This window comes from Corapipo altera, unplaced genomic scaffold, assembly GCF_003945725.1.
Source record: "Corapipo altera isolate COAL_440 unplaced genomic scaffold, ASM394572v1 1, whole genome shotgun sequence".
Classification (NCBI taxonomy): domain Eukaryota; kingdom Metazoa; phylum Chordata; class Aves; order Passeriformes; family Pipridae; genus Corapipo; species Corapipo altera.
Genome location: NW_020884873.1, coordinates 5,384,480 through 5,410,659, shown reverse-complemented (window position 1 = coordinate 5,410,659; position 26,180 = coordinate 5,384,480). Strand labels below are relative to the sequence as shown.

The window sequence follows — 26,180 nt, the reverse complement described above, 5'->3', positions numbered from 1 at the left end:
TGTGTGTGGTACCTAACTGTGTAAGGTTAGAAGAATTTTAGAGGATTTTAAAGATAGCTTGTCACAGAGTAGAGATCTGATTTTTGTGTTTCTCTTTCTAAAAGACAATCTGAGTTGTGTGGCTCCTAAGATAAAAACCACTCAGTAGTGATCTGAAGTGGTTTTTATACAGGCTCCTATACCATGATTTTAAACAATAGTTTCTCAAGACATTCCATAGTTTGACACAAATGGAGACACTCTCTTTCTCCCAATGGCATAAAGCTCCCAGAATACTAGGGATGCAAGAGATTCATGTTTAAACTCAGCAGAAAATCTGGTCCACCCTAAACTCCTGCCAAGTGTCAGTTTGGAGTGTCACAAAGACACTGTGCCAAGGCCTCAAATTGAGACTATTTGACAGCTATATGACTAGTGATGCCATAAAAGCATTTTTTATAGGACATTGGTGTCCATGGTTCTGATAAACCATCTTGATCATAACAGTCATTTGAAAAACGTGTTTCAGATTCGTGCATAATGTTTTCAGAATCAGTTATTATACAGTTTGTTTCCAAAATTCCCTTTCACTCTCAGATTCTACCTCTAAATATAAATCTAATCCTCCTTCCTTGTCCTGTTCTATATATACAGCACACCCACATGTGATAAAGCCTTCTGCCATAGCAGCAAAGAAAGGTGGAGGGGGGGGGAACGAAGGCTGTAGCTAACCTGTGGGAACACTGAATGCAGTTGGCTGCTGCTCATAATGTTCAAAGATATAATTATCACATGCATGATGAGTACTACACCTGCTGCATCTCTTTTGCTTGATTCCTTAAAATGCCACAGAACTGCCTCACTTGGAAACTATTAACCAGAGAGGTCACCAGAGGACTTCACACTCCCTGTCCTTCCCCTTCCACCAGGCAGGTTCGCTAATGCATCTCTCTCTCTTTCTCTTTCTCTCTCTCTCTTCCCACCCCCACCAAACTTTTCCTATCAAAATCCTCACCACCTCCTTTCCGGTGCCCACCTTTCTCCTTCATTGTGATTTTTTTTAATCTCTTCATTTCCCCTGCCTTTGTCTGAGCCTTCTTTCCTGTTGCCTGTAAATCTGATCCATTACAGTTTGTAGGTAGTGCTTATCAAGCCAGAGTTCTCAGTGAGAAGTGGGATAGCTTTAAGGATGTGCTTCGTAGGTGCTTCACTCGGCATCTTTCTTAAAGCTTGCTTTGTCTATGCAGCACAATTTAGCATTCTGTTTCTCTAGTGCATTATTTCTTCTCTATCAAAAGTCTTGTGTTTGTCTGTAACCACACTGCTGCCTAGTAGGTGGCCTAGACAAGCTGCCTGTGACACAGCAGGAATGATGTATTCGGTGCAAAGGCTTCCTTTTTTATTTTTTTTTGTCTTGGACCATCTGCTGGTGAAATGTTCCCATCACTCAAACCTCTTCCACATAAGGAACCTGACCCATCACTGATTACTTGTCAGTAACTGATGTCCTCAAGCAGGGACTGACCATTTTTAAGGCTGCTACAGGAAGTAGTGTTAGATGCTTTGAGAATCACATTGTCCCATGTCTGCTAACAGTGAATCCAATTTTAAGGCAATACAGTAAGACCTTTGCTGACTGTTGTCAACAATGAGTCACTTTCCTGTCACAGAGGGAACCTTAAGGAAAACTTCAACGCAGCAGAAATATCTTGTTCGTAGTCACTCCCCAGATTCTCATTTCTTATGATATTGGTAGTGGATTTTGCAGCTTCCTAAAACACCTCTGACTTGTGTCTTTGTATCCACACACATTTATTTCTTTCTGTGCATCATTATGGATGTACCAAAAGACAGCCAAAGTGTTCAGAGGCCTTACAGGACACGTGTCAAGCAGAGTAAGGTTGTGGTTAGAGTATTGGGGTCTATTTCTAGCTTTGCCTGTGACTTCTCATAAAAGAAGATTGGGATTATTTAGATGAATAAACCCAAATGCATGAAATTACATATTTAAACACATGGGAACATGGCCAAATTTTCAGGAGTGCTTAATCTGAAAATTTCATTGGTAGCAAGAGAATCTGTTATTTTACAGACCTTTTTGAATGCAAAGCAATTTACATAGATAACAAAGACAAATAAGAGTTGATATCTAAGTTTGAAAATATCCATCATGCACTGTTTTACTTTCAATTGCTGAAAAAAAGAGAAAGCATTGTTTTCTCTGTTATTATGGTTTCATAATGTGCTTATATATCCTGAAGTGATAGTTGATATGTGAAAGCAACAAGTCTGTCTGTCATACATATTTTAATATATTAAAAAATAGTGACTAAAAAAGAAAAAAAAAAAGGGGTGATACTTGAGAAATGAATTTGTTAGCAGTAGTAGAGTGCCCCTTGCCTTAGGCCAACCTTTTACCCAAGGGAAAAACTAGTTCACTGATATCTGTAGGTGATAGAATCCCATCATGGCACAACTCCTGCTTCGTGACTCCCACCAAAAAAACCTCAAATTCCTGTATCAGGGAATTCTAGCCATGCCCAGTGCCTACATTGACTTACAGCAGACTCAAGAGGAAAACAGCATTGATTAAAAAGTGAATTCAGCTTAACTTTGTTTCTTTCTATTACTATTTTCACAAAAACCTTGGAGGTATGAGACAGCTTCAGAGACTTTAATGGCAATTCTTGTCTTTCAGGCATCGGATCTCAAAATCAAAATTTAGGTAAGTAAAAATGATTTTTGCTTTTTCTCCTTTCTACTGGTTTTGTTCCTTACTTTGTGAAGTGGTTTAGTCCAGCATCTCTAGGATGCAGTGATGATTCTAGGAGATACTGCCAAACATGTTAGATTTAGTCAAGAATCAAGATTGTTTTTCTTAGTTTTATACTGAAATAAGGCACAGGGACTACTCACATTATTCCACTCAGAAGTACCTATCTGATTGCTACCTACGTATCTCGAACCATAAAACACAATATCAGAAGCGAAGTTCAACCACATAATTATACTGCATCCATCAACATCAACCCTGTCAGCTCAAGGCTCTCTTTCTTACATTCTGTTGCACTCCTCTGCTTTGCTTGATTGTAAATATTTCAACTGATGAGGTTTGCATCTTATTTGTGAAGTTCTCCCCTTCACCCTGGGACATGGGGAGTTTTTCTAGTTGTGTTTGTTTTTCTGTTGACTTATAGATTTTGAAAAAGTGAAACAGTCCCAAGGGGTTTGCATTGGAAAGGCTGACTGAACTCATGAAACTTGGTTCCATTTCTACCTTTTTGGCAGGAGCTTAGCCGCCTCCATAACCCTGAATTCAAAGTCAGTTTTATAAAAAGCTAAAATAAACTAAAAAAACCCTAAAACTAGATTAACTTTCAGTATAACTGTAATGAGTAACTGTGTCCTTCGGGTACCTAAATAACAAAGAGTAATAAAAATTTCGGGATGCACATATGTGTACATCCTGCCTTTATGCATCCCTGTGTTAAGAGTGAGCACGAGAAAGCACCATACATTTTCATGTGCATGCACATTTGTGCACAAGTGCACACTGAAGCGTGTGGGATTCCTAAGGATTTAATGACAACAATATTGTCTAAGCGTTGTGCCTATTTTAGAAGTTGGGAAGATCTTTTCTTGTCCCAAATCTACTGCAAAACACACAACCCTTTTTGAATGTTTGTGATAGGTAGTCTGGGTGCCTTTATAAATTGCACAGATGAAACACTCTAGATTGGATTACCTGTTAAAATGTTGCTACAGCATTCTCGTTCACATTGTGTTCGCATTGCCTGGCATTAGTTCACAGAGATGCTGAATCCTAACCTCAAGTAGGGCCATAGTTTATCACTGAAAATAATGGACAAGAGAAGAATAAATAAGAAAAGTTCTTTCTCTCTGTAATGTTGTGTATGTGTATGTCCCTTCAGAGACACACTCACACATATGTATATATTATCTATATAAAACTATTAGATTTATTATACAGTGGCAAGTGTTGCCTGGAAACTGGTTGCTATGCAAGTTAAATTCTGAAGAGTAGGAGGTGTGTAATTAGCTTTAAATATCTTCTGTGGTTAGTAATTATCCTCAGAAATCAGTGACACAAGGGGATGTGTTCATGGAAGGCAAACTTTAAAAAGTCTGTTGATTAGCAAATGGTACCCTTAGTTCCAGGCATGAAGGTGAGTGAGATGCTGAGGTCCCCTAAGTTTTGGGGTTTTGTTATGAATTAGGCCTTGTCTTGGGATTACTCCTGAACATTGCTGAGTGTTGGAAATGTTACATGGATTTTATTTGACCTCACCTCTCCAAAGACGTAATCCAATGGTTCATGTGGCATAGCAGGTATCTTTTCAGTGACTATCCTGAGGCTGGGCAAGGTCCCGTTGCAGGCTACAAGCATCAAATACAAGAACAATGATTATTTTTGTGGGAACTGGACTAAAAAAACCTCTCAGGGTATCTGCAGTGGATGTCTTAATCAGATTAAGATATTGCTTGAAGATGTTGCAAATTGGTTTAGGACCAACTTTATTCCTGTAGATAAAGGGAGGATGATCACAACTGTCGACTCAGATGAAAATGAGAGAATGTTTCTCAGGGTGAACTTTAAATTTATTCTCTACCTCTCTTGAACAATAAATCAGGACTAGAGTCTCTCTTGGCAGAGAATTGCAATAGCCTATGGATCCCTATCTGAAAAGAACTTTTCCTTTTTCAATATTTCAAGTCGCTACTGGCGCCGATGGAATCGATTCTGCAGAAGAAAGTGCCGTGCCGCTGTCAAGTCCAACGTTTTCTATTGGTTGGTGATCTTCCTTGTGTTCCTCAACACCCTCACCATTGCCTCTGAACACTACAACCAGCCAGACTGGCTCACGGAGGTCCAAGGTGAGGAGAAGCTGATGGTTCTGTTTATTATGGTCAGTGTCAAAAAAAGGGAGCGGAAAGAGGAGCTGGTGCATTAAAGCACACGATGTAAAAGGAGAATCTGAAATAATACAATAAACATCCCTGCCTACAATGGGAGAAGTTTTAGGAAAAATGTAAGTACCTGGTTTCCAGCCAAAGCAGTGTTGTTTCCTTGGGTGTAAGTGAAACCAGGAATTTATGCTAAATATATATTTGCAACTGGATTACCAATTAATGGATAGCTACTGAGAGCCTCACGTTCTCCGGGGTTTTCCCTGAAATGGCATTTATGATAATTTTTAATTATTAGGGAGGTGATGAAGAGTGATTTGTAAAGTTCTCCTGTCTGCAGAACAGTTGAATTCTCTCTGGAGGTGAGAGCAGCTGAAAGGCTTAATTAAGCAACAGTAGGTAGCACAGCAGCTCTTCTGTTCCCACTCTCCCCTGCAGATGACAAGTGTGATGGGAGGTTGTGCACAGGAGGGCATGTCCCTGCCATTGGACGTTGTGTGGTTGTGTAATACATTGCAGCTGGATGTGCAATACATAAGAATTGCTGTAACCATCCTGGTAAAACACTTCTGTGAATGAGATGCCCACGCTTTTGAAGTTCATTCTTTGAACCAAGCTTATACGAAGTTAACTTTTAAGACCGATCCCCAAAGAGGTTTCTTAGCAAGGACCGATGATTAATTGTGGTGATCTTTTGACTAAGTTTCCTTAATCTGTTCCTTTTTGTTTTCCATGAGACACTGCCAACAAGGTGCTGCTAGCTCTTTTCACGGCAGAGATGCTGCTGAAGATGTACAGCCTTGGTCTCCAGGCCTATTTTGTGTCCCTCTTCAACCGCTTTGACTGTTTCATTGTGTGCGGAGGAATCCTGGAAACGATCCTGGTTGAGACAAAGATCATGTCACCCCTGGGCATTTCGGTTTTGAGATGTGTTCGACTCCTAAGAATATTTAAAATCACAAGGTACTTTATTGCTTCTTTGGGACTGAAGGAGGGCTACTGCTACTGCTACTGAGTCGCTCACATCCCTGGTGTTTTTCACTTTTTCTACCACTAATTGGGTAGTGAGAGTGTAGGTTAACAGTCCTCATCTTCTGCCATCTGTGATGGGATGGGGAGGACTGTACAGACTGGATATCCCTGATGTGAGTGATAAGGATTGGTGAGGAGCCTGGCATAGGGAGCTGGAGATACTTGATACCATGCAAATTGTTAAACTGAAGCCTGGAATGGTAGTCCAAGCTGAGATTGGGCTCTTATGGTTCCCTGCAAAAGTCAAAGCAAAACTAAAACAGCAGATAGCCTTGTGACCTTCTCTGATGCTTTCTGGGGACAGAGAGGAGCCTGAAAGACTGCCTTGAGCTAAAACAACATTTGACTGAGAAGCCCATGCCAACTCCAGTAGACTCAACAGTGGCCTGAGAGGGAGATTGTGTCAACACCAGCAGTTATAGGCGAAGGATGTTGCCAGCTATTCCCCTTCGAAGGAGTCCATCGTGAAGCAGCAGCTTTACAAACAAACCAGACTTTTTCCAGATTCCAGTATCCCCTCTTTTTCCTTTTAATTCTTTCTCCTGTCCCTCTGCATAAAGGCACGTTTAATACATGCGTAGTAAACAAGCACTACTTCCTGAGTCAGGTACCTCCAAAACCACCAGGTTGGTTTGGCAGGGATTTTTCAGCTTGAGGGGAAGTTGGAGGAGAGATCAGCTCCAAACTTAACCAGATGGGAACTCCTGGAACTAATTTTACCCAAGTGCTTACCCCAAGTAGCACGAGGTCTGCCTTCTCCCATGTGGGCACCAATCAGCACCTTATAAAAAGCTTGACTGAGGTGGTGAAAGAGTGAGTTTTCTGCATGCTCAGCTATGGAAATGTCCCTAAAATTGCTGTAACACACCCCTCCAAAGGAAACATCTGACAAATTTGAGATAAAAACACGCAGCACATGAGGAAAACAAGGCCAAAACTGGAAGACAGTCAAGATGACAGAGCTGAGAGGCAGAAAAAAACCAACAGATTTGGACTTGTTCATCGTAAAAGATTTACCCTCAAAGCTTCTGAGCCTCAGCTCTCTGGTAGGATGGATGGTTTTTAGGGTCAGATGGCGGAGACAGAAAATCAGTTTACAGTCTCAGAGAGAGAGGCCAAAGCAAGCCTACAACTATTAGAATGGGGGGGGGAAAGTGGTCTGTTTAGACTCGTGTTTATAGAAGAGGGGAAAACGTTCCAGCTAACAAGAGTTTCCAGCCAGAAAGGCATCTTTGCTCTTTCAGAAATAGTGGGGATCTCTGGTCTGCTGACTGTTTTTCCTGGATCTTTGGGTCTGAAAGCTATCATCACCGAGTCCCAGGCCTGGTTTCTGAGGAAACCAGGAGCTGTTTCAGGCATTGGGTAATCAGATACACTCAGGGCAACATACCAATAGCTATAAAAGCATAAGCTTCAACATAGCATCCTGGAGAGGTCATTGTTTTTTCAAGACATTTCTCCACTCCTACACAAAATATATAAGCTAGCTAAGAGAATTCTCTAATAGAAAGGCAAACACCAAGAGAATATCATTAATACTTTGAGCTGTTGAAGTACTCAAATATTCCTAAAGCTTCTGGAAGAGATGTAATAATGGAACCAACCAGCAGTAGGACTAGTTATATTTGCCTTCATTCTGCTGCAACATAATTAAAATACAATTTTTCATGGAAACAAATGTTACCTGGAATATGTCTCCTGCAATTTGTGCATGGGTCTATGTGTAAAACACAGAGATGAGGAACAATTCATAATGCATAATGTATTAATCAGATTTTTCCTTCTTTCCTGTTCCTGAAATATTGGCAAGTAGGTTGCAGTAGTTTCAAATTTATCTGTTTTGTAATTATTCATAATTTTCTTCATGATTTCTTCCCTCCGTGGGTGAAGTTCACCCTCATGTGGAAAGCCCTAACACAAGCCTCCAAAGCAGTATTTTAGGCCCACTCATGTCTTAATGCAGGAGAGAATATTCTGGCCCTAAAGCAAAACTTCTGCCTTGATGTTCTCTGGTAAATTACAAATTTTTCCATTATTCACTTAACTCTAAATACAATGATGATTTATTGATGACATTATCAATACTGGTGCAGTAGACCACCTGAGTGCAAAGATAATACAGAAAGATACAATACTAGAAAACTGGGAGGGGTAGGAAGGGTGGTAGGGTAGTGTTTTGTGTCAAATATATATTCATCAGCAATGACAGGGGGACATACAGCAGAGGTGAAAATGGTGATAATCAAGGGTATTAAAAAGGCACAAAGCAGGAAAATTACTCTGGTGAGAATATATCAGTAGGTAGCCTATTCTTTATATATTTGGATGGATTTTCCATGATAAACACCAAGCACAAACAAATTCTGGGTGCATCAAGATGATACAATTGTAGGAGAAACACAAATATAGCTCCCTAATAGAATAGAAGCAAATAAAGACACCATCAGATGAACAATGCATCATTTTAGAAACCACATTTAGAATTTCAAGAGCAAACATTTCTTCCAAAATTATAAATACATTAGACAAGCAGACAATATAATCTGTTTGTTTTATTCTCCCTAATTTTTAAAGTACTGTGCAGAACATCTCCCTCTTTGCTATGAGAAGACAAATTATTTTCTCATTATAAATAGTCCTTTGCTGCTTTATAAACCCCTACATATAGTCCCTTATATTTAAAAAATAAATCATATCATTTGCAACAGCAGACAGAAAGTTGATACCTAATCCTGCCACTAGATATGTCACTGTTAACTGTAGGGAGAAGAGACATGGTGCCTTTTTTTTGTACCTGCTTTCAAAGTAGTTTTATATTGGATGAACAGTGTGGGAAGCTTTCATACTATGAGACTGCCAGCTGTTGCTACTGTTTTAAGCTTTGCATCTGTGATTGCCAGTATCACTAAGACATTGTGGAAGGCAATGGAGAGGAGAGGGGAGAGAATACATGAACATGTTAAATTCTAATCCAGTTCTGCGATTGATTATTGTGTGAGATGTTGAACAAACCATTTAACTTCTCTGCACCATTCCCCCACTTTGAAACGGGGATCATAATCACATCCTGCTCACTGGTGTTTTGCAGCGCCCCATTCACTGACATCCTCAAGGGTCTGAGATCTGCAAGTGGGGGCTGTTAAGAAGCACATTCATTTCCCTACAAGTCCAAGGCAGCAGCAGTGCTTTCTGTCATATTTCCCATTATACGCTGCCTGGTCCAAAACTTCCAATTCCGTTCAGCAGTGCCGCATTTTTCCTTTGCAGTAAGTTATTAACCAGGGTGGATGAAGTATTGAGAGACTTCTCTTTGTCTGGGCTTCAACCATTGCTGACTTGAAAACCTCGTGTTTCATTGAGTAATCCCAGAACTCACTTTGAGGGAGCATTCATGTTGGATCTGCAACCACCTAATGTGACAGATGGTAACATCAGGTCTAGGACCCTGAGTTAAGGCAATTGTTATTTTCACATCTTAGTCAAGTCAAGCCTTTTTCTTTTTTTCTCTACCCCCCTCTCCCCCCGGGTTATTTACTTTTCTGATGGTTCTGTATTTCTAGCTAGCACTCAGTACACAGAAAAAACAGCACTAATCTTATCACCAGGCCATCGCAGTTAATTGCTTTAAGTTTGATAGTCACATAATAATCTGAATCTCAAGTATTGAGCCGTTTTTAAGAAATGCAGAGCTGATAGAAGTCTGCACAGTTGTTTGCTGAGATAGGAATGCATTTAAGCTTAAAGTGAGTCACTTGGACTGATCAAATGTGTAACAGCTTTACTGTATGCTCCTTAAGGGCACTGCTAGAAAGACCTAGAAAATGTGTGTCCTGGCTGACATTGGAGGGCTTGGAGAGATATTATGGAGCCCATCAGCTTCTGCTTTAAGGATGCTGAATTCATTCGACATCCACCAGAAATGAATTTTTCCCTTTTCCTGTGTCACTTTCCCTTCTTTCTAAAATGTGAAAGTATGTGAGCTGTAAGCATAAATGCAAACACAGTGAGCTGTTACACTGCACATTCCATGCAGATATTTGGTGGCACTGAGCCCAAAAGCTTCCATGCCCTTACCTTTGCTCTGTAGTTTTTCGTTGCTCATCTCTTTAATTGCAGTTAAACTTTAAAGCACTCTAGTTTTGTCTGAAGTGCTGAAACTGGGCTGGAGGGAAAACATCACAGTTATCTTTGAAGCTCAGTCCTTGGAGATGAACCAGTTGCTGAACTTCAGAGGACATGGCAGTGTCCCCCTGCAGATCAGATTGCTAACCTTCATAAAGTGGTTGGTCTGCTCAGGCAGTCCTGTCTTCCATGGAACAAGAAAAGTATTCTTTTTACACTGTCACTTTAAAAATATGAATTTAAGTGGGATTTTAAGAACTCTTGTCTCTAATGGTTAGATTACCTTCAGAAAAAAATTGCGTGTTGAAGGATCAGGCTTCCCCAAAAGAACCAGAGCACTAGACATGTCTGCCATCCTTCTTACATGGAACTCTTTCTTCGAGGTAAATATGGTTAGAAATGCAGAGTCCTCCCAGTAAAGAAATGTTCAGTGTTATGGGCTTTGGGAGAAGAGCCTGGAGGACATTGGCCATGGTGGAATCTCAAAGTGTGGTGGTAGGCGAGGTAGAAGGAAGGCCCAGAGATCACAGGCAAACATTACTGGCTTGGTGACCCATGAAAGCTGTTGAAGCTTGCTAGCAATGTGCTTCAAAATGAGGCAATTCGAAGATGACAGCTAATCTTCAGCCCAGTCTGAAAGCTCAGCCACACTAAAAGCATAAAGAGAAGAGGCCATGACCAGCTAAACAATAGAATAGGAGTGGTTGAGCAGATGCAAGTCCGAAGTGGAAACTGCTTCACGGGCAAAAAATTTAGAAATTTTTTCTGAAGCCTCTTTGCAACTCGTGACTACTGTGCAGGCTGGCAAAGAATGCAAGCAAACTTAGATGCTGCAGCAGTCATGCTGCTGGCATCTCTTTGAACCCTAAAGTGGAACCAGAAGGGCAAGAAAGATCCTTTCTCTGCATCATACATGACTCTGAACTGGGCACAAGCCTGAACACACTGAGAGAACAGTCCTTAAGCCATCCTATCTCTTGAATAAAGCCCTTCAAAATGCTCTGCAGCCTATCTGATGAAGGATAGTAGGTTTGATACTCAAAGAAAAGCAGTGATGGTGCGTCCTTCCAAATAGATGTAGATTTGGAGTCTTTTTTAGAGTCCACCTAAAAGGACCATTAATATCTTTGTCATTCCTCTCAATCCCAGAAAGCTCAGCAACTTCTCTCTGTGAGTGAGCCCAAGCATATACTCACACACGCCAGATTTTGGGCAAGTTCATATTTGCATCCAAAGAGTTGTTTCCCCATCTGTTCTTGTTGGTTATTGCAGGCCATTCTCTGGAGTGAGGTATTCTGGCTGCCATAACATCTGTGAGTGTTGTAATGAGATTGGTTAGAATGTAACTCACTGAAGCAGCAAGAACTAATCACTGTATATTGATATAAGATGTGCAAAGCCTTAGATGGAGAGTGCTGTAATAATCTTCTGGGTGTGCGTATGGAGTGGGGGGTGGAGGGAATTGGGTATGTACACGTGTGGTAGTAAAATTACTCATTAGCTGCAGTAGGTCTCATTATCTTAGGGAAGCACATCAATGATTCACTGCTTAACAGAGTGTTTGGAAATGCCTGCTTATATGCAGAAGGCAGCCCAAACCAATATCCTGTACAGTCCATGAGCACCTGTCTCAGATTGAGGGAATTTTAACTGCTTCTATTTTCTCTCCCAGATATTGGAACTCCCTGAGTAACCTCGTGGCTTCACTCCTGAACTCAGTTCGCTCCATTGCCTCCCTGTTGCTGCTTCTCTTCCTCTTCATTATCATCTTCTCACTCCTGGGGATGCAGCTCTTTGGGGGCAAGTTTAACTTTGATGAGATGCAGACCAGGAGGAGTACATTTGACAACTTCCCTCAGTCCCTCCTCACAGTGTTTCAGGTAAGGGCACGAGTGGTCCCAGTGGGGCCAACACTTTGTGTTTGTGTGGGGTGAGACAAGTCCTGCACCCTTCCTCTGCAACCTGACAGTCCCCAAGACTGGACAGCACACTAACAGCTCCAGGAGCAAGGTGCCACACTGTGCTGCCAGCATAGGGTATTCCCTCCCAAAGTGGGGAACCAAAGATAAAACCTCTGTGTATTGCAAGGCCAGCAAGTCTTAACAGGGTAGGACGAGAGAAGAGCCATTGTCATGTCCCAGGGCAGCAAGCCAAAGCCCAACCCTACCGCTGTCCTCCCCCCTCCCCTGTACTGGGGAACAAAAATCCGCTCACAGCACCACAGAACTAATCAAATGGCCATAAGCTGACTGCAGTTTTGGGAGTGATCCACCAAGAACATGAGGATCCTGATTTCATTCACATGCAAAACGAAGGGAAGTGGCAGGGAGTGCTGTGCTGAGGGCAGTGCTACAGGTTGTCAGCCTGTCTGAAACAACAGACACGTGGGAGGGAAATGCCTGGAAAAAGTGGGAAGACTTGAACAGAGTTGTGTGGGAGAGCCGTTTGCCTTCAGCCATCATCTTCAAGGGGACATCTGTCTGGGTTTTTTCACACTTCAAACGCAGGACTTCTTTGCATGCTCCTTGTTCTGTGGTTTGTTGTTTGTTTTTTAATTTAATTTTCTAGATGGACAGAGCCAGAATCTCCAACCATCCTGGGGGAGGGGGTGCTCTTTAGGACAATAGATATCTTTGTGTTAATGGGGTTTTCAAATTCTCTGTGTGGTCTAACACTGTATCCCTTATTGGTGGGAATGTGTCATTTAGATCCTGACTGGGGAGGACTGGAATTCGGTGATGTATGATGGGATCATGGCTTATGGCGGCCCCTCTTTTCCAGGAATGTTGGTCTGTATTTACTTCATCATCCTCTTCATCTGTGGAAACTGTATCCTTTGATGCTACTCTTTTCTGCAAGAGGGGCTGAATTTAAAGACACCATTTACTTTGTCATGTCAGAAAATAATGAGTTTCATATCTCACATTTTTACCTTTTCCCTAGGTCTGAATTTTGGCTTTACACTGCCTAAAGTTAAACAAGTTTGTTTAATTTTAGCTACTGCTAAGGCATATAGACAGTTGTAAGAGCCAGCTACGTGCCAGTTCCACGTGCTAGCTTTTATTTTATATTTTCACATGTTTAGTGTTTTTATTTTTCATTCCCCTTAATTCTGTTGTAGGTTTTCTTTCTCGACTTCTCCAGAAACTAATCTATGTGTGTTCCTACTGTACTTACTGCATATTTTTTGCTTCAATTGCTTTTTTAGTAATATATTCCATGTGCTTTCATCCAAGCCTTATGTGGAATAAAAATATGTATAATCTACAACATGCTATATACAAATGCTGTAATAGGAGTAACATATGTTTGACATAATTGATTTATGTGAGATCATACATTAATTCATGTGTAAACTCACAGGACCCATGTTCCATTTCAGTTGCTGCAATCTGTGTGTTCTTCAAACAGAAAATCCTGTGCTCTGTTATCTTCCAACCTATGCTGGTCTTAAGTAACTTGAGTTCTCTCTGGCTTCAAGGTGAGGTGAGGACACTGTGCATATCCCAGGAGGTACAAAGCACATTGCATGATTAGGCTCTGAGTGTCTCTTCACACCAATTTGCATATAACATAGAGCTGTGGTTCTGTTCCATATCTCAGTTTGCTCCAAATTTGTCCATGTTTAGTTTCTGCTTCCCTAATAAATGGCCCTCCTGTGTCAGAGGTGACATTTTATTTTATACTGGTGCTTCTATAAAGCCACCTTGTGGACTCAGCCCAACTCTTCTGGCCTTTGTTCATAATTCAGATCTCTCAAGCCCTGTTATTTGACATTTCAGTTGACCTGCATGCCCTCACTTCAAAGTGAGATGGTGCAATTCCACTTATCTGAAGGTCAAGGTAGGCAATCTTCCTGACAGCTTAAAAAAAAGCTACAATTTGGATCTCCTTGTGAAAATGTGAGCCAAGTCTACATGCTGGCTGACTTTGGAGCCATTAGACCTTGGAGCCCAGGGAGGGGGGTGTCTGTGTTTCCAAGCTGAGCCTTGAACCGGGGTTTGCTTAAAAGTTATCATGGTGTAATAAGACCTAAGCTCAAGAAATTTATAAAACAAGCTGATATTCAGGTTTGTAACACGAGACCTGAACACTGACTTGTAACACAAGAAAACAGTTGTGATTCCTTGCCCTTGAGCTACACAGGCATGACTGGCCATGCATGGACTCTCTGCTAGGAGATGGCAGAGTTGTCAACTCAACTCTTCACTGTCCAGATTAAATTAACTTCAGAAATGCTCATCAGAGTGCTATGGTTGCTGTCCATAAAATCCATTCATGTGACCTAAACTGTCAAAGATGCAAAGCATTTAGTGCTCCCCTTATCTTCTGTGGGATTTGTTGCACAAAGTGATACTCTTTTGGGATGTTGGAAACTAAAATATAAGCCTGGACTTAGATGTTTTATATCAGTCGTTCTGTTGTGAAATTTTGGAAACCCGCAGTGTGTTAACTATGTGGATGGAAGGTGTAGGTTTGTGCATGCTGGATATGCCCATCCTGAGCAGTTGTGTGAAATGGAAGTTTGGAAAATCCAAGACACATGATGACAGGTTGCTAAAAATTTTCAATTAAAAAACCCTTGGTATAATCTTTTCTTGCAGTTTTCAAAGCCAGTTTTCTTTAAGTACACACAAACAGATATCCTGCTGAACGTATTTTTGGCCATTGCTGTGGACAACCTTGCTGATGCTGAGAGTTTAACATCTGCACAGAAAGAGGAGGAAGAGGAAAAAGAAAGGAAAAAGCTAGCAAGGTAAATCCATTTGCATACAGCTATATGCACTCATGTGCATATATTCCTGTGAATGTAATTACACAGGATACATATGCATAGGTATATGATGCATATATATGTGCATATATATGATACATATACATGTGAGTATATGTAATATGTATATTTATCTTCTCTTGTGTATATAGGTTATACATATGTGATTAATGTAATTATGTATGGGATTATGTATATATAAATTTTTATGTAAAGGAATTCACACTATAAGACAAGAAAGTGCCTTGAGCTGGGAGTCCCCACAGCTGCAGTGATGTGAGCAGGGGAAAGGAAGTCTGGGTGACTGATGAGCTTTCAGAGCATCAGCAGAGGAGTGTGAAATGGTGTCAATGTTACAATCCCATTTGAATCTCCCTATTATCTTCCAATTGCTTTGGGCCACAAAGCGTATTTTCAGACTGTCATTCCCATGACAAGATTCAGCAGCTTCCTTTTCTTTTGATGCCACATGCTGTTCTTCTCATGCCAGTTCTTTTAGTGTTTCCACAGACACTTAAGAGGCATGAGCTGGATGTGGAGCTTCTCTGTCATTCCCAGCTGCCAACAGCAGGGAAGCCTCTCCTTACTGGTTATTTCCATTCACTGTCTTCCAGGCTGCTTGGAGGGGATCTCTTGTGCAGATCTTTCTGTTTCATCCTGCATGCTACTCAGCAGATTTCCCTCCCTCTGGGGGTGCAGAGAGGAGCAAAACCTTTGTAGGCAACCGAGGGGAAGATAAGAGATGAAAATGGTCCATGCCTTTGTCATTGGGTGAACAAAGAGATCTCTGCTGACAGACCTAGAATATGCACGTACACAAACACACAGGCACATACTTCCCTCACACACACACACTCACACACAAACACACTCACATGCCATTGAGAAAGCTACAAAATAAAGGACAGTATACAGAATTAGAGCAGAGCCTCTGCCTTTGCCTGTGGATGAGAACAGGGTGGAGCCACTGGGCTCAGAACGGAGATGCCAGCTGATTGTTCTCATGGTGTGTGCTGTATTACATGAAGTCCCTAAAAGGGAAACAAGCTGTTCACCTTTGTAACTCTTTGCTTTTTATCTTGTGAAATTGTTAGAACTGCAAGTCCTGAAAAGAAACAGGAGATGGAAAAAACAGCTGTGGAGGAAGAGACAAAGGAGGAGAAAATTGAGCTGAAATCGATCACTGCTGATGGAGAATCCCCACCTGCTACCAAGGTAAGGTCTGGTGCCAGCCAGACACTCTCTGTGCAGTGATGGCATGAGCAGCTTGGGTTTCTGAGGGAATGAAAACTGTCTGCCTTGTCTGATAAAGGCTTTGATGCTTCTCTTTCCATTTCTGTCAGATCAATGTGGATGATTACCAGCCCAATGAAAATGAAGAAAAGAGCCCATATCCCACAACGGAAGCACCAGGTATACATCTTCTTCCTCTTATCCCTGATCTGACAAAGAGAAACTCCAGTTGCTAATGCACATAAAGCCAAATTGTGGTAGAAGGCATGCTGAACATATAATGCTTTCGTGATGGGACAGAGTGATGTGCTTGTCTGTGTTTGCACAGGTCCTTTGCAGTCCCTGTACTGATTAGTCATCTTTCATTTGGTTCTCTGTAAAGCTCTTTATTGGGAAATGCAGAGCTTTGCAGAGAACCAAATCAAATCCTATAAAAATCTTTGCATTTGAAAATGTACATGTGACTTTGTTTTCAGTGTGTTTTTCAGTATTCAATGGTCAGAGAGACTCACAAGAGATAGTCATAAAAGGGAAGGTGTTGAATGCCTTTTTGTGCTGTTTTCTAATCAAAAAGGACAGTGTGACGTTAAAATAACTCTAATGGCATAAGATCTCAGCACAGAATGGGAGGAATCAAACTATAGCATTAGTTAGGCTGATTTTCAAGTCAATTGGACCTAATTAACATCATCCTCAGATACCTGACAGATTGGTTGAAGAAATCTCAGAACTTCAAGCAGTTTTTCTTCAAGAGATCCTGAATGGGAGGTGGGGTTGGAGCTAGTCAGTTCAACTTCCATTCTTGGAGAAGTGTTTGAAAAAATGATTAAACAAAGTATATGACTGCAAGATAAGGTGATGACTAGCAGCCAACACAGATTTGCCAAGAGCAACTCGCATCAAATCACCCTGATTTTCTTCTAGAGGGGGCTGAAAATACTTGTACGCAGGAGAAAAGAAGTAGATGTATTCTTTTACACTTTGCTAAGGCTTCTGAGCAATTCTTGTAGAATTCTCATAAGCTGACTAGAAAATTATGTTCTGGATGATTGTGAGAGAAATTGATCCAACCCTTTATATGGAGGTATTGATAGCCCAAGTGAGCCTCTACAACCCAAAAGCCTGTCTGGAGTTCAGTTCAGTTCATTGCTAATGACCTGAATGATGGAAGAGGCAATATGCTTATTACATTTGTAGATGACATGAAGCTAGGAAGGACACGAAGCATGCTGGAGGGCAGCATTAGAATTCAAAGAGCTGTTGAGGTCCTGGATAAATGGTCTAAATAAAATTGAAAGTGCCAGGCTCTATACGTAGACAGGAATAAACAATTCACAAATAAAGGATCTTAGGTGACAGCTAGTTAGGTAACAGTCCTTGAGAAAAGAATCTCAATCTTATGATCACAAACTCAGCAGCTTGCCAGCAACAGTTTGCTGTCTTTCAAAAGGCAAGCAAGTAGTGAGATTTATAAACAGAGAAAACAAAACCTTTTTATGCAGTTATGGGCTTCTTTTAAGTGGTCAGTGAAAGCTAATCAGAGCAAAGCAATTGTTTTATTGTGTTCTCTGCTGGAATATCATATCTCGTTTTGGGTGCTCCAATTGGAAAAAGTATAGAAGAGAATGGTGAAAACAATGCTAGTAGGAGGCAAGAACTAAGATTGAATGAACTGTGATAATCTGAGTTAGGAAAGGCAGGAGAAACACCTTCAAATGCATAAAAACCTGCTACAGGTAGGAGGCAAATTACCTCCATTATCAAATAATACATTTAAGATTCACACCAAAGAGTATTTTCTAATGGTGAGGCTAGGAAAGATCACAGAGATGGCTGTGGAATTCCAGCATCACTGAATGCTGTTAGGAACAAGTCAGAAAAATGTCTTCCAGAAAAGGCTTAGATATAATAGTTAATTGATCCTGACCTGGCATAAGCATGAACCAGAGGGCCTTTTGTGGTCCTTTCCTGCTCTGCTTTTACGTGTTTCTATGATTATGTAACAGGCTATAATAGGTTATGAAACACATTCTCTTCTATTCCATGATTCCTAGTAAATAAATGTCTGATAATAGGTTGATGTGGCAGGGTAAAAAAGGACACAATAGTTCATTTTAAGTAGATGGACAAGGGTTTCAGACAAGCAAAATGGAAAACTCTTCATTGTATTTGACTTTCAGTACAAAAAGTCCCCACGTTTGCTATACTTGTATTCTTCCATATTTATAGCCAATTTATCAGGAATAGTGGTTCTAACTCTATGCAATAGTGTTTTAACATTGCCTGGGGGAGATGCCTCTGGCTTTAATCTTCCCATTGCCTCTGTAGGCACAGACACTTACTGGACACATATCCCCAGTTGCTAAGGGGTTTGCAGGAGTCTTTAGTTAGAAGGACAAATTAAAAGAGCTTGATACAGTTCTGTTTCAGTTTCTCAGCTGGCCTGGATTTGCAGGCCATTACATTTTTTTTGCAAGTGAAGCAACAGTCATCTGTATCGATTTTAAGTCTACTGCTAATAGAATTGGAGTTTAGTTTTACCTTCTGTGGATAGCTTAGAAATAGTCCAGCATATGAAATATGTGACAAAAGCTACATCTACATTCATTTTTTGTCATTCAGCCATGCATAGAATTAAAGTGTGGAAAATTAAGTGAAAACACTTTTAACTCCTGCCGTGGGGTGCCAATCCCTGACTTAATATACTTTTGAAAACAACCTAAAATTTGAATGGATGATCAGGTTTTCTCCTGTTTCCTGTTAGAAACGCAAGCAAGAATTTCCCAATCCCCACATGTATCCCTACCCAGTTCCCTTGTGGCCATATGACCAGCCCAGAATCCTTCTACTGATTGCCAAGCAGTCCAGCTGTGGTACAGGAGATGCTGCGCAGCCATATACAGCCCATCTGGGAACACACCTTTTCCTGCCCACCTGCACATGGATCCATTTTCAACTGTGCTTTAAGTGACACATCCTATTGTTTCTTAGATGCAGTCAGTTGGTTCTACCTATTTTCTGTTTCTGATTTAAGCTGTTAGTGCCTGTGACCTTTCCATGGCTGTGTACCATTCCATCCTCTGAAAACATTCTTCACCCTAATCCAGTGTTCAGAAACAATTTGAAATGGTCACCTCTTTTTTTTTTTTTCTTTATTCTTTCAACCTACCTTGTTTGGACTCTAATTTGTTTCTGCTTCTCAACCAGTTTTCTCAATAACCTTTTCTGACTCTATGTACTACACAGTGTTGCTCATAGGCCTCAGAGTACCCTGTGTGCTTGCAGCTCCTCAGATCACCTAGCCCCTTTTTTTTGGAAGGACAGAGTAGTTCTTCCAGAGATTTGTGTACACTAGAAGAATTATTATGATGATATGTTTATTATAAGAAGACAGGGAGCTAGTCTTGCAGTCTAGTACAGAAATAGACAAAGAATTCAGGACGTCAAATGAAGGTAAAAGCTTGGGGATGATTCATGGGAGCTTGAAGCAAAGCAGTGTCCTTATACGAGAGTTCTGGTTTTCGTACAGTAAAAAAAAAATACCCCCATCATCAAATTTTTCACTGATGCTGCACTGTAGCCTGTTTGTGTTTGTCTTCACAGCCAGAGAACTTCTGCTTCTACAAATGTGAGCAACTAGGCACGTTCTATATGCAGGTAGATACGTTAGGAACTGATGTGAGGTTGTTCTCATGTTGTTCTTTGCGAACGGGGGCCTCGCTGTTTCCTTTCTTCTTTGCCCCAGACTCTACTTTAGGTGAAAGATATTTAGAACGTTATTCTTTATCTGTGGCTGAGGAACTGAATGTGTTTTTCAGTCTGAAGGTGTGTGGTTGCCAGAATCTTTAATGTATTTCCTGCTGTATGGCAGAAAGGAGAAAAAGAGGAGAGGAGTAATGTTCTTTATGGTCTTCATGGGGCTGATCCTTTTGCTAAGGGTCCATTTTCCTGAGGCATTGTTCCATACCCATTTAAAAGGGTATTTAAGCATTCCTCTGAGTAAAAGAAGTAGAATGATCCAATAGTGAAGGTGCAGAACAGGGACTCAGAATACTAGTCTTTTTAAGTAAAAATCTCAAATATCCCACATGGGCAGTGGTTTTCTGGCCTGTTATAGAAGAAAAAGGAATTTTTACATCACTCATTGTCAGTCTGCTCTGAAACCTGTAGGTAAAAGGTACAAGTGCAAAGTATGGAATACTGGATAAATATGAGCATTGACATTAACACCTGTTTTACAAGTACTATGTAAAAAAGTACTTGTAAAAGAATGTTTCTTTAACTAATAAAACCTGTATAAAGAGTATTCTAAAGTATATTAAACATTAATTGAGCTGTTAAAAAATAGACTAACTGAATAAGTACAAACTCTATGTACCAGCTCAAACATTTATGCAAAGATCTATCAAGTGAATTTGAGCTGAACTCTTGGTACTGGAAGTGTAAAGAAAGAATCCTATTTGCATGTAATAATGGCATGCATTCAAAAAGGGCACTTTTCTCCTGTCTCTGATATCTAGATTAGGATCTGTGCTGATTCATCTGTTCTTTCTGATGTGTCCTGTAACGAGATCAAGTACCTCACCCTGAAGGAACAGTCTTTTCCTGGAATTTATCTCCCTTTATGAACTCAGGATGAACCTTTTAACTAGAGTTTCCTCCTTTGCATTGCCTGGAAGATGAACCAGCTTCATCTAACCTGTTGGACTCCTTTCTTAAAGTATATTTTTTTCTGTCCTGCTGATTAAGCGAGAGGATTGGGATCTTTTAAAACAGCAAAATCCTATCATGTTGTTTACAAAACAACATCTGACTTCAGCAGGTAGAAAGAATCCTCAAGGGTGGAAGCTTCTCTTTCACATAACCCTTAGATCCCCCCTCTTAATTTTTTATCCCGAGGTTGCTCATTGTTCAGCACAGGTCCTGGAGATCTGCTCCAGAGGCATCAGGTTCGAGACTCTTGGCAGTCTCAGCCTCTTTCCCACCTTTTTAATCTTCCTCCCACAAAATTATGAAAGAGGACAATTTTTTTAAGACCTTCTGATCGGTGTCATTCAGTGTACCCATGCTCAGTGTTTGCTCTGTACATGCAGTCATCCAGACACGATCCCAGATGTGGCAGTGGTTCCATGGAGATCCTCACAAATAGGAGAAAAACAGATCTTGATAAACTGGAGGAATGGTCTGAAGAAAAAAAGATGCGGTTCAATAAGGCTGAGATCCAAGTGCTGCTCTTGGGAATAGTCAGTGGCAGAAATGCAGAGGGGGAGTGACAGGCTAGACAGTTGTCCTGTGATAAATAATCTGTACTTTGTGCATATCAGAAACTGATGGCAAATTAATGCCAGAGTGTAATGAAAAGTACCCATGAAGGACATTTAAGCAGGAAGATAGTGTAAGATATAATAAGTATTCCAGCTCTCCTGGACCAGTGAAACCTCAACTGCAGGTTAATCCTGCACATAATCTGGAAGAAAGCAGCAAGAGTGATCAGAGACCTGGGGAACACAGCACCTCAGGAAAGACTGTTGCTGTTTTGCTCTTAGATATTCTCACAGAGGCATATTAATTGTCCTTAAGTATGTAAAAGCCTTCTGCAAGAGGAAGGCAATTCTCAACTTTCTGTATGCGTGGAAAGTAAGAAAACAGATACTGGATTTAGACCATAGCAAGAAAGGTACAAGTGAGTCATTAGAAGCTTTTTTTTTTTTTTTTTTTTTTTGCAGTGAAGTATCTGAGGAGAGTGTTGTGAGAATATTGTGGGTTTACCAGCATTAATGGTTTTACAGAGAGACTAGATCAATGTTTGCCAGGGCAAGCACTGGGCAACAAATGCTGCCTTGGGAGAAGGAAGTGGACAAGGAACCTCAAGTTTTAGCATCCTATTTCAATGGTTCTTAGCTTTTAGCTCTAGTTATGACAGAGACAAATGCCCCAGCACTGCAGAATGGGTTATATTCTGCATTAAAAGACAAAAATGTTTCTTGCAGCAGAGGAAGATGAGGAAGAACCTGAGATGCCTGTTGGCCCTCGGCCTCGCCCAATGTCTGAGCTGCACCTCAAGGAAAAGGCTGTGCCCATGCCTGATGCCAGTGCTTTTTTCATCTTCAGTCCTAATAACAGGTATTTAAGAGACTGCTTAGCTGGAAGAAGGAGGTAAAGAGCGGGTACGCCTTTCATGTTGGGCCCCAAAGGTTATGAGGTGCAGAGCTCCCTTTCAGCAATTCATACCAGAGACCTTCTGTGACCTCTCTCTCCTTTAAAGGCCCTGGCATGAAATCCTCATGAAAGCACAACTGTAGGGACCTCCCTGACAATATTCAGTGGGAGTTCATGGCACCTGCAAAGCTGACTGAAGACACAAATCATGAAAGCTTCAGAAATAAGGGACTTGGAGGCAAATCAGTAATTGGAATTCCCCTACATATTCAGATCCAAATTGCAAGAGAGCCATCATGGAATTAATCAAGTGTGAGGTAGGAGCTTCCTGTCCTAAGGGCTGCTCAAAATCCACTCCCAGTACAGAGTTCATGTGTCTCTGCTCATTGCTGCGAGCATAAAATTAAAAATAGGAAGAGGAGGAGGAGAATCTGTAGCTCTGAGGGGAGTCTAAGGAGAACATACTTTCCCATGGGCTCCTGAAATGCAGCTTCACGTTGTGCCACCTGTCTTTCCAAAATAGCTGTGCAAGGCTAGTACTGTGAATGGAAAGTTGTTATGACACAGGGGAATTTATCTTTCCAAGGGTACAGAAATGAGCTCACTGCCCACTGGTCTGTGCAGGATCATGTACTCCAGTATCTCTCTTGAGGGCTCAGCCTCCAGACACAGCCTCAGAGCAAGACAGGGCTGTAAAAGCACTGTTGAATTCAGAGCCAGTTTTTCCACAGCAGAGCTTGTGCCACTCCTCCTTGGGTATGTGTAACAGGGAGGGACTGAAGATGATTGGGACTCGTGGACTCTAATGCCAGCTTTGCCACCCACCCACTGTCATTTGTAGAAGAAGTAAATTAACCTCTGCAATCATCTGTAAAATTACTATAATAGGGACTGGGAGACTTAACAGCTAAGAGTAGAACTAAATAGATTAATGAAGTGCCTCTAGAATTAATGCACAGGGCTGTTATGAGGTTTAACTCCTCATGTCTTGATACCAATGTATGGAAAGTGCTGTAATGGTCTCCAGTAAGCAAGCTGCCATTTGATGGGAGACTGCTCCATCTTTATCTGCTGGTTTCCCACTAAGAGCACCAAGCCTGCATGGCATGGTGTCCTCTCAGAAGCCATTTGCAAATGTCAGCCTGCCCTATATCCATTTGGCCAGGCCTGCACCCTGTTAGCAAGGTAGACCCCCATAGCTCCTGTTAAGTGACGCTCCAGCCCCAGCTTGGAAAGACACTGGCACCCCAGAGCCTGTTTCTGCTGCTCTCCTCCCAGATGAATGAGGAATGGTTCTGTGAATGAAAGCGAGGGGTATAATTTTGGGTTGGCAGGTTTCAGACCACATGGAAATCACAAAAGGCTCTGTCAGGAGGGAGTGACTGTTCCCCATTCAAACACACCGAGCATGAGCCCTGCATGATGTGGAGAGCCAAGGCTGCCTGGCACAGCTGCCTGGGCCCATCATTCTCCCTGCTGCTGGGGCAGAGGGAAGGTGCTCTGCAGAGCAGTCCTCTAGGGCCAGTCCTGCTGGCAAAAGAGGATTGAGGGGGAAATGTTTCCCAAGTCTTGCTGTTCTTTGAGAGATAAGGTTGTGCCTCTCCTCTCTCTTGCAGGTTTCGTGTCCACTGCCATCGAATCGTTAACGATAACATTTTCACCAACCTGATCCTATTTTTCATCTTGCTCAGCAGCATCTCCCTGGCAGCTGAGGACCCCGTCCGACACCTCTCCTTTAGGAACCAAGTATGCTTCACATCCTCCTTCCCTCGCTGGGTATTAAAAGTGTGGTGTAAGCAGATCATGAGTTGAAGCCGGGAAAGGCAGAAAAGAGGCTCTGGGAGTGCCTGTCTTTTGTGATTTGTGCCTTTTGTAGGCTGTGTGTGAAATCATTGGGCTTTACAGGGAACATGAGTCAGTGCAGAATTTGGCCTCTAGTTCATTTCAGAACCGTGTGTAGGGGAAGGAAGAAGAGGAGGCTGAAGCAAAATTATTGTTCCCTGGGATTAAGGCGTTATAAATGAGCTGTAAAAACATTGATTGGGATACAGATAATTCTGATTTGAGGGATTTTCAGATTCCCTTTGGAACATTTACTCTGCTGCCACATGCTGTCTTTTGAACTAAAACCCCTGATTTTTACTTTATTCACACTGGTTTAAATCAGGAGTAACATTCTTGAGTTTGATGCAGTCACTCTGGGGAAAATTGATGTCATCAAGGTTAGAATCAGACTATTTGAACACAAGCTGCAAAGCTCTTATTAAAGTTGAGATAATCCTCAAAAAATATGCTGTGCTCCTCTCCTTCCCAGCCTGGGGGGAGAAGAGGAAGGCATTCAGCACAGAGGTACATTCCCACCTTCCTTCCTGACCATTCTTATTAGCCTTTTGAAGTGTTCAGTGCTCCCTTAACTTTGCCAGTGGTTGTTTCCATTAATCTGAGGTCATTGCAGAAATCAGAAGAGCTAGCAGACATATATGAGACTTCATGTCCCTGCTGTCTGCAGTGGCATTTTGGTGAAGAGTTCGCTAGGCTTGAAGAGTTTGCTGAGCTTAAAGAGTGGGACGATTTTTTGTGGTTTAATAATAAAACCTTAATTTAATGCTCCCTGAAATATCCTGGCCTGAGCATGCATTTAAACACATATGTGCATGCAGAGAAGGTGTTAGTGGCAATTTATTCCCGAATTTATCTCAGAGTAGCTTTGCATTTTGTCCTGAAGAATGGTGCTAAATAATACGGCCAAACCTGTGCCACCAAGGACCCCACTTGTGCACAGATGAGTGTGCCCACCACGTAGGTATAACTGCACATCAGTATGAATTAGTGCTGCAGCATCTCAGCTGGCAGATGGGCTTCTGACATGCCACAGAAGCTGTCGCAGAATCTGTAGCAGAGAGATTTAAATGAGAAGGAAAAAAAAAAAAAGAAGTCAAAGCTTGTTGTCCTGGATTAGAGAGCTGAAGGTTTGGGGCAAAGAGTTGTTTTGTGTATTTGAAGCCAGTGATGTTGCATGAAAATCTGTGTTTAATTTTTACAGGTACAGATGTTTAAAGTGTATCATACAAGGGGACACTGACAAGATGTTTAGGTTGCAAATGTGGTCTGCCTTTAACAGTAGAACAGTAAGATTGTGCCCTACCCTGTGCCCACACAGAGGACTGGGAGGAAAAAAAAGAAAGCAAGCTGAAAGCAAGGCACTTGCCTCTGCCTTTGCTCTGAGACTTGTACAGACCAGGGCTGCTGTTGGCACAAACTATCCCAGAGCAAGGAGACAGGAACAGAGAGCCCAGCAAAGGCTAGTGAAGAGGCTTGGACACTACTTCTGTCCTGGGGCAGGCTGGTGGCTGTGTTCTGATGTCACACAGGGCTCAAGCAGCAAGTTTTTGGAAGTGTCCCCCCAGCCTGATCAAACAGCCTTTGAAGCCCAAGCAAGTCCTAAGACTGTGTGCTCACAATATTCTCCTGTTTGCACCTTGGTAAGGTGCTTATTCATTTTAATATATTCTAGAGTAAATTCCTATTTAAATAATAATGAATATGCCAGCTGATAAATGGTACTGCCTGCATAGGTGGAACAGTGATCATTTTCAGTAGGCATGATTTCATCTGTCAGGGACATCTTTACTACCTGCAGCTTTGGGGCCAGATTCACCACTATGTTCTAGCTCCTTTGCAGTGCTCTGGTGATGCAAAGCAGCAGCAGGTACAGCTTAATCATCCACTTTAATCAAGTTTACAGATGCTTTATATTGGTGGAGTCATGCAAGGCAGCCTGAGAATACCCATGAATCTGGCCCATTGATTATGAAATTATTCCATTGATATAATAACCAAATGTCAGGACCAACAAAGCAGCAATGCAATAGGATATTACCAGTTATAATGTATGTAAATTAATATAGGGTGCAGTTAAGATCTATCCCCCTTGAAGTGGCCCTTTTTTAAT

At 41.5% G+C, this 26,180-nt stretch overlaps 1 protein-coding gene across 13 annotated transcripts in view; it reads left to right on the top strand.

Annotated features, from left to right (window-relative positions):
• Nucleotides 1-26,180, top strand: part of CACNA1C (calcium voltage-gated channel subunit alpha1 C) — a 433,754-nt gene that overhangs the window by 317,919 nt on the left and 89,655 nt on the right. For all 13 annotated transcript variants that reach the window (XM_027658568.1, XM_027658551.1, XM_027658560.1 and 10 more), the window contains 10 exons: nt 2,678-2,704; nt 4,715-4,875; nt 5,646-5,871; nt 11,735-11,942; nt 12,771-12,891; nt 14,704-14,818; nt 15,931-16,051; nt 16,180-16,249; nt 22,060-22,192; nt 23,845-23,974. In XM_027658568.1, coding sequence (XP_027514369.1) covers nt 2,678-2,704; nt 4,715-4,875; nt 5,646-5,871; nt 11,735-11,942; nt 12,771-12,891; nt 14,704-14,818; nt 15,931-16,051; nt 16,180-16,249; nt 22,060-22,192; nt 23,845-23,974 — 1,312 coding nt within the window. The remainder of the gene's footprint in view (nt 1-2,677; nt 2,705-4,714; nt 4,876-5,645; nt 5,872-11,734; nt 11,943-12,770; nt 12,892-14,703; nt 14,819-15,930; nt 16,052-16,179; nt 16,250-22,059; nt 22,193-23,844; nt 23,975-26,180) is intronic.